Source organism: Poromitra crassiceps (assembly GCF_964638095.1).
Source record: "Poromitra crassiceps genome assembly, chromosome: 4".
NCBI classification, from domain to species: Eukaryota; Metazoa; Chordata; class Actinopteri; order Beryciformes; family Melamphaidae; genus Poromitra; species Poromitra crassiceps.
In genome coordinates this window covers 76,479,960-76,488,707 of record NC_139626.1, presented here as the reverse complement: position 1 = coordinate 76,488,707, position 8,748 = coordinate 76,479,960, and the positions used below count along the sequence as shown (strand labels likewise).

Below are 8,748 nucleotides of genomic sequence, written 5' to 3'. Positions count from 1 at the left end.
TCTCTTTTAAGAACATTCACTTACAGAAAAACAAAGGCTGAAACGGATATCCTCTATGTGTGTGTGTGTGTGTGTGTGTGTGTGTGTGTGTGTGTGTGTATATATATATATATGGCTGGATGGACTAAATATCTAAATATATGTAAAATGGAAACTGTTAGACTTATAATACTGCTAGGGCCGCTGCTATAACAAAACGGTATGGCTGATCGGTATTAACCAGTAGGGCTCATAGACGATCAGTGATGGGCAGTAAAAAAAAAGATCGCTACATCTCTAAACGTATCCCTTATTGTATATAGTAACCTTAGACTCAACATTTTAAAACAGGGTTAGAGACATTTGGCGGGAGTGTGTCTATGCGAGCCTTTATTCGCTGCACAGCACAACTAGGATGGGTATCGTTTCTTATTGATCTGATATGGTTTTAAAACGATGCCGATGCCTGAACTGATTTTTTATTTTTTTATTTAAAGTGGCACACTCCAAACGATAATGTTAGTGAAGCTGCGTGCAGCGCCGGTGGGCGATATTTCACTCTGCAGCTCGGGCATGGCACTTAAATCAGGCACCTAAATCTGGTTCCGGTAGTACCGGTTGTAAAGGTACGGTTTCGATACCCAACCCTAAGCTGCTGGCTACTGTTATGTTTGGAATTATTGAATTGATTGAAGTTGAACCTTATTATAGAAACTCACAAGTTACCAAATGTTTTATTTATTTAAGGTTTATTTATGATATTAAATTGCTATTGGACTTGGGACTTGAATGGAGTCTCAAGACTTGAAACTGACTTGGTAGTGAAAGAAAGGATTTCTTTCTTGCATGTTGTGTTTACAAACCCCACAGTCTGACACGGAGCGCTACGGAAGCCCAGAGCGGCCATGTTGTTTTAATCCTGTTATCTTGAGATCAGGCTTAATTGCCCTGAGATAACGGCTAATGGTTTCTCCGGGCCAGACAGAGTGCAGAAAGCCTGGAGCGGAGCAGACAGGCAGAGATCAGGACTGATCAACACATTAACTTAATGAAGGAGTGAGACAGGCAGGAACAAGGAAGTCTGGATCTGGAACAAACTGTTTTTGTGATGTGATGATAATGAGACAATAAAAAATCCTGATAGTAAGAAAATACAAAAAAATACAGCTGAAGTCAGGGCGACCAGACGTCCCGAATTACAAGCACTTGTCCCGGGATCCCGAATCCTGTCCTGTTTGTCCTGTAAATTAAACGTTAGATCATATGAACAAGACTCACTTACTTGAAGGCAATAGACATTTAGTAAAATACTTTTTACTAAATGTGACCAAGTTTTACTTGGTCACATTTATTTTTATAAGCATTTTACCAAATGTCTAAAAATAAATGGCGGATGAAAATGTACGCATGCTGAAGCAGGAAGTGACATCGCCTTTGGCTCTCTATCATTGAAAGATGCTGCACTGAACATAGCCGATTGTGCCTTTTGGAGCGCTGCCAATTTATCACGAATAATTAATAACATAATGCACGGCCCGGCCGCCGAGATAGGCGCAAGGCTCAACGAGCTGCTGCTGTTTTAAACCAGATGACAGAGAGAGTACAGCCGTGTGGGAGGAGTTTGTCATTAAAACAAAATCAAAGAAATGTGTTTGTAAGCTTCTGCAGCTTAATGTGAATCTTAGCTGTTTAAAATGACTGTAACATACCTGTCACCTGTGCGTAATGGTAAATGACTGTAACATACCTGTCATCTTGTGTCTGTAGCTCAGCCTCCATCTTGTGTCTGTACCCCAGCCTCCATCTTGTGTCTGTACCCCAGCCTCCATCTTGTGTCTGTAGCTCAGCCTCCATCTTGTGTCTGTACCCCAGCCTCCATCTTGTGTCTGTACCCCAGCCTCCATCTTGTGTCTGTAGCTCAGCCTCCATCTTGTGTCTGTACCCCAGCCTCCATCTTGTGTCTGTAGCTCAGCCTCCATTGTGTGTCTGTAGCTCAGCCTCCATCTTGTCTCTGTAGCTCAGCCTCCATCTTGTGTCTGTAGCTCAGCCTCCATCTTGTGTCTGTACCCCAGCCTCCATCTTGTGTCTGTAGCTCAGCCTCCATCTTGTGTCTGTAGCTCAGCCTCCATCTTGTGTCTGTAGCTCAGCCTCCATCTTGTGTCTGTAGCTCAGCCTCCATCTTGTGTCTGTAGCTGTCAGTTTCCATGCTGCTCCTCTGTGTGATGTGAAGTGTCCTCTGGTAAGACGAGGACACACGCTGAATACATAACACACAGGCAGAGGACGAGAGGGACCAGAGGGGAATACTAACATACTACGGAGAATAATTTAAGATATAAGAATATAAATATTACAATACGCAAAACATAAACATGTCACAAAGGAGGAATTTATCTCTGTGCAGTATGCAGCTCAGCGATCAGAACATAATAGCAAAATATGGAGCAAACAGAAGGACAATCTTCAAATGATAAAGAGCAAAGTAAAAGACGTTTAAAGTGACATATATGGAGTCCATGTAAACATAGAGTGCGTTTACATGCACACCAATAATCTGATAACTGTGAGTAATCAGTTTATGGCAATAATCTGATTTCTGCGTTTACATGCACTTTAATAATCCGACAATGGGAAAAACCCGGGTTTACATGATTCAGTCAATTAGTCGGATTTCTCTCCAGAAGGCGGCGGTAATTCCGCAATAAAACAACAGAAGAAGAAGTACACGACGGAAAAACTCAAACTCGTGTATGTATAAACCCACAAGGAACCTGATACGCTGTATACATGCACTCAAAAGACGGGTTATTGGCCAAAAACCTAGGTATGTTTATCGGTTTATTCATAACCCGATAACGGCCATAAACGAATAAAGCTTATCGGTTTATGCTGTTTACATGACCATTAGAATAATCAGGTAACTCCAGAAATCCGCTAATAAACTGTTTATTGTCTGCATGTAAACGCACTCTAGTCTCACGTAGTCAGACCCACCGTCGACGTCATCAAGCTTCCAGCGACGGCGAATCAAAAGTCTCTGACGGAAGGCGGCGCCAGACACATTCCCCTGGCGTAATCTGATTGGCTGGGCTGTGACGGAAGTGACGTTATACAGCGTGCCTGTGATATTACAGTCCGACAAGGAAACACGTTCAGAGTGGAACACCGTGAAGAGAGAAGCGACCGTATTGCAGGAGAAATCCTTTGCAGGGTGCACGAACAGCCAGGCTTGTATCACAAACTCCCCGAGGATAATCGTAAAGTCCTGTTTGATACATGACTTGGATCGAAATAATCGTAGTTTATCTCTATTATCCAAAATGATTTGGAGCAAAGAAGGCAGCCAAAGCTTGCAGTTTTAGTCGGCGTTGTGGTGGGAAGGAATAAAGTTGATGTTTTCACCCGGGGTCTATTTAGCTGTTCCACACATTCCGAATGCACCACCCACGAGGTCCGTGGTTGGTCAATTCATATGTCTGTCACGTATGTTTGTTTTGTTTTTGTCTTGGGGGGCGGGCGTTGACCACTTTTGAGAGTTGTGCTCCAGATGTAGATATCATCTACGTCTGACACTGTGAGACTAATGTAAACATAGCATACAACACCTGAGTGAGACTAATGTAAACATAGCATACAACACCTGGGGCCTGTACTACGAATGTTGGATAAGAAGATCCAGGATCTGTCCCTTGATCTGGTTTGTCTAAACCAGATCAGCTCGATTGTAGTTTACTTTTGTGTCTTTTGTGGAAGCAATGTGTAATCTATCTCAGTCTCATGATGTGTTTAGTCGCACTGTGCGACTAAACACATCATGAGATCATTATTATTTGATTGAATAATTCCTATAGGCTAATCAATAAAAAAAAGAATGATAATAAAATTAAAAAATGCTTCTGAACTGAATCGATACGGTACGTGCGGGCATAGATTTCATTTATAAAAAATAGCCTATTTTGTGGTCACATACAGTATATAGGCTATTGTCAGCAGAGCGCATATCTCCATATTTCATATAATGATGCTGGAAATATGAAGTTCAATCACATCATACAGGCCAAAAGCAACACAGTTGCAGCTGCAAAATGCAGGAGTAGCCTAGATATGAATCATATTAATATGATTAAGATGATTAATCATCATGATGATGATATGTGCAGGTGATCCCATATTAAATTGCTTAGATGTAGTAGGCTATTCTAGCATGTAGGCTATGACCATTTCAATTCCAACCCAACGTCAGTCTCAGCTCCGTTGCGCACACGACACCTGCTGCGGACCAGGTTAAGTGTGAAGCATAAGTTGCTATGGAAATATATGTCGGTAAGAAGTTAACTTGCTTTGTAGTACGGCTAAACCAGGTTTAAACCTGAAGTAACTCGCTAAACCACTAATCTTGCTTTGTAGTACAGGCCTCTGAGTGAGACTAATGTAAACATAGCATACAACACCTGAGTGAGACTAATGTAAACATAGCATACAACACCTGAGTGAGACTAATGTAAACATAGCATACACCACCTGAGTGCTTGTGAGGGATCTTTTTTTGTTTGTTGTTGGTCCAAGTCAAATGTTCTCTGGTGTCTCGTGATTGATCTCGTAGCTGAAACTCGTCTATGGAAAAAATGAATAGGTAATTCACTTCCCTAGGTCCCATGTGGAACCCGGAAGAGGGCGTGGCTTAGGCACTGTATAGGCAAAAATCAGTGTTTGTTCTTGTTGCTTCAGGTGGATGTCTGAGCTTCTCTGTGCAGAATGATGTCTCTGCAGAGTTTGACACTAGCTTCCACAATCTGCTGAAAGTGGAACGTTTCTCTGAGCTTCACTGAAAAGGACATTTTCAACCAGCATGATTCGTGACATCACAAATACTGGAGCCAATCCCTGTCCCGTATTCAGCAGTTAAAGCCCTTGTTTGTATGCTGTGATTGGCTAGTTATGTTCTAGATAACCCTGATTGGTTGCTTTGGAATGTATGAGGCAGAGGGAGGGGAAGTCATTTTAAGGATTTTAACAAGATCATTTAACCTTTTTTTATGGGAAAAACCTTCAGATACAAATTATTATTCAAAGTATTTTCTATCCATCTTAAAACATGACTTTAGGGGGTCTTTGTTTATTACCATCTCAAAAAGCTTATGAGGGATCTCTTAGAAAAGTAATAGCCCTCTTCCCCTGAGTGCCCATTCATTCTCCCCACATTGTATGATAACTTTAACTCTATGACCTGCTCTAACACTGGGTCCCTATTCATTGTCAATGCTACCCCCTAGTGGCACAAAGTCAACATTACAGTGTGACTAACAAACGGACGGACAGATGGAGACTGGTCTGGTCCAAAAGTCCCTCTCCAGGTATCTGTGGCAGTGTTGGTGTGCAGGGCTCACAGACCTGGAAAGTCCCTCTACAGGTATCTGTGGCAGTGTTGATGTGCAGGGCTCACAGACCTGGAAAGTCCCTCTACAGGTATCTGTGGCAGTGTTGATGTGCAGGGCTCACAGACCTGGAAAGTCCCTCTACAGGTCTCTGTGGCAGTGTTGATGTGCAGGGCTCACAGACCTGGAAAGTCCCTCTACAGGTATCTGTGGCAGTGTTGATGTGCAGGGCTCACAGACCTGGAAAGTCCCTCTACAGGTATCTGTAGCAGTGTTGATGTGCAGGGCTCACAGACCTGGAAAGTCCCTCTACAGGTTTCTGTGGCAGTGTTGATGTGCAGGGCTCACAGACCTGGAAAGTCCCTCTACAGGTATCTGTGGCAGTGTTGATGTGCAGGGCTCACAGACCTGGAAAGTCCCTCTACAGGTCTCTGTGGCAGTGTTGATGTGCAGGGCTCACAGACCTGGAAAGTCCCTCTACAGGTTTCTGTGGCAGTGTTGATGTGCAGGGCTCACAGACCTGGAAAGTCCCTCTACATGTTTCTGTGGCAGTGTTGATGTGCAGGGCTCACAGACCTGGAAAGTCCCTCGACAGGTAGCTGTGGCAGTGTTGATGTGCAGGGCTCACAGACCTGGAAAGTCCCTCTACAGGTTTCTGTGGCAGTGTTGATGTGCAGGGCTCACAGACCTGGAAAGTCCCTCTACAGGTCTCTGTGGCAGTGTTGATGTGCAGGGCTCACAGACCTGGAAAGTCCCTCTACAGGTCTCTGTGGCAGTGTTGATGTGCAGGGCTCACAGACCTGGAAAGTCCCTCTACAGGTCTCTGTGGCAGTGTTGATGTGCAGGGCTCACAGACCTGGAAAGTCCCTCTACAGGTCTCTGTGGCAGTGTTGATGTGCAGGGCTCACAGACCTGGAAAGTCCCTCTACAGGTCTCTGTGGCAGTGTTGATGTGCAGGGCTCACAGACCTGGAAAGTCCCTCTACAGGTCTCTGTGGCAGTGTTGATGTACAGGGCTCACAGACCTGGAAAGTCCCTCTACATGTCTCTGTGGCAGTGTTGATGTGCAGGGCTCACAGACCTGGAAAGTCCCTCTACAGGTCTCTGTGGCAGTGTTGGTGTGCAGGGCTCACAGACCTGGAAAGTCCCTCTACAGGTCTCTGTGGCAGTGTTGGTGTGCAGGGCTAACAGACCTGGAAAGTCCCTCTACAGGTCTCTGTGGCAGTGTTGATGTGCAGGGCTCACAGACCTGGAAAATCTTGGGTTCTCTTCTTGGACATCATCTTCATCTTATCTTATACATCTTGGACATCATCAGTGTGTCATCAGTGATGAAAGGTTGAGCAATTGTGCGTGCCAATAGAGCAGGTGAGGCCATGCAGCAGCCAAGCTGCGGGTGAGGCCGCCTAGTGGGCGAGCTGCAGGGCCAGCTTGGCGAGTTGCAGGGTGGGCATTGAGCACACAAGATGCCTAGTATAAAATAAAAGCTTCTTCTTCTGTGGTGTTTTATGGCAGTTGGCATCCTTTATGTTGCATTACCGCCTCCTTCTGGATTCATCCATCCACTGTTTCCCTACATGTCCCCTTACTAAATTCAGTCGTCTGCTGGAACAAATCTCATCACTTTCAATCTAAGTCATTTACACAAACACAAGATCTCAAGTCAAGACTTTAGAAACCTTTTCAAGTCATCAAAATCCAAGTCCCGAGTCACCAGAACCCAAGTCAAGTCTCAAGTCATCTTTTCATGCAGCAAGTCGAGCCTGAGGCTTGACAAGACTCAAGTCTCAAGTCTCAAGGCAATTCAAACTGTGACTCGAAATAAAACCTAAATGTGCGACTTCACTTCTCTCCAGCAGCTTGTTTCTCTGCAGATTCCACTGTGCTGTATTTTAGTGTGTGTGTGTGTGTGTGTGTGTGTGTGTGTGTGTGTGTGTGTGTGTCTCTGTGTGTGTGTGTGTGTGTGTGTGTGTGTGTGTGTGTGTGTGTGTGTGTGTGTGTGTGTGTGTGTGTATGGTGATTCAAGATTCAAGATTTTTATTGTCACTCCGTAGTACAAGTACACATGTGGAATTCTTATGCTGTAGGCTCCGTTACAGACAAGGTGCAGTAGGTAAATAGGTGCAAAATCACAGCAAACACAATCACAACAACTATATATATATATATATATATATATATACTGTATATATATATATATATATATATATATATATATATATATATATATATATATATATAATAGCAATATAGTTACAGCAGACATATAGTTAACTAGGGCAAACAATGTAAACAGTGTATGTAAGGCAATTGTGGCAAACACTAAAATACGAAGGGTAATAAATAAGTAATACAGTATTAAAATAGAATAAGATGGAATAGATATAAAAGTGTCCAGATGTGCAAAGGGGGGGTGCAAATGTCAATAAAGTAAAAGTTTATTTATTGAGGAGTCTCATAGCCTGCGGAAAGAAACTATCCCGCAAATGGTTTGTGTGTGTGTGTTTTCCGTGTGACTCGGCTTCCTGGCTGAGTGGAGTTTTCTCCTTTTAAGCTGTGATTGGCCTGAAGGTGCAGACTCCACCAAGCTGGCAGACTGTGGTGTGAAAAACAAACGGAAACTACAGAAATGTACAGATGCAGGAGAAATTAACATGCTGTCTGTCTGCCTGTCTGTCTGTCTGCCTGCCTGTCTGTCTGCCTGTCTGTCTGCCTGTCTGCCTGTCTGTCTGCCTGCCTGTCTATGCCTGTCTGTCTGCCTGTCTGTCTGACTGTTTGTCTGTCTGCCTCTCTGTCTGTCTGTCTGCCTGCCTGTCTGCCTGTCTGTCTGTCTGCCTGTCTGCCTGCCTGTCTGTCTGTCTGTCTGTCTGTCTCTCTTCCTGCAGGCTGATGTCTCCGTCCCTCACCGCATCCCATCTGGAAACACCAGAGAGGGAAAGACTCTGTCCGAAATCAACTGTGAGTCCTGTTCTCTCTCTCTCTCTCTCTCTCTCTCTCTCTCTCTCTCTCTCTCTCTCTCTCTCTCTCTCTCTCTGTCTACAATACCTGTCTGAAGCCATATCACTGCTAAAATCCACGAGCGTAAATGAGATCCATGTGCCGCACACAATGCAAATTATTTCCGTGAGCGCTTTCACAGCACGAGCAGCCTGTGAGGAGGAAAGCAGAACACCAGCCGGCTACGAGGAGGAAACCGTGCTCTGAGCGCGTGCAGAACACCAGCCACCTGCGAGGAGGAAAGCGTGCTCTGAGCGCGTGCAGAACACCAGCCGCCTGCGAGGAGGAAACCGTGCTCTGAGCACGTGCAGAACACCAGCAGCCTGCGAGGACGAAACCGTGCTCTGAGCGCGTGCAGAACACCAGCAGCCTGTGAGGAGGAAACCGTGCTCTGAGCG

The 8,748-nt window shown here is 44.7% G+C and overlaps 1 protein-coding gene across 1 annotated transcript in view; it reads left to right on the top strand.

Annotated features, from left to right (window-relative positions):
- LOC310775947 (mitogen-activated protein kinase kinase kinase kinase 3-like) overlaps positions 1–8,748 on the top strand; it is a gene marked incomplete at both ends in the record, with an annotated part of 120,504 nt that overhangs the window by 19,271 nt on the left and 92,485 nt on the right. The window contains one exon of the mRNA XM_083636070.1: positions 1,777–1,917. Coding sequence (XP_083492196.1) covers positions 1,777–1,917 — 141 coding nt within the window. The remainder of the gene's footprint in view (positions 1–1,776; positions 1,918–8,748) is intronic.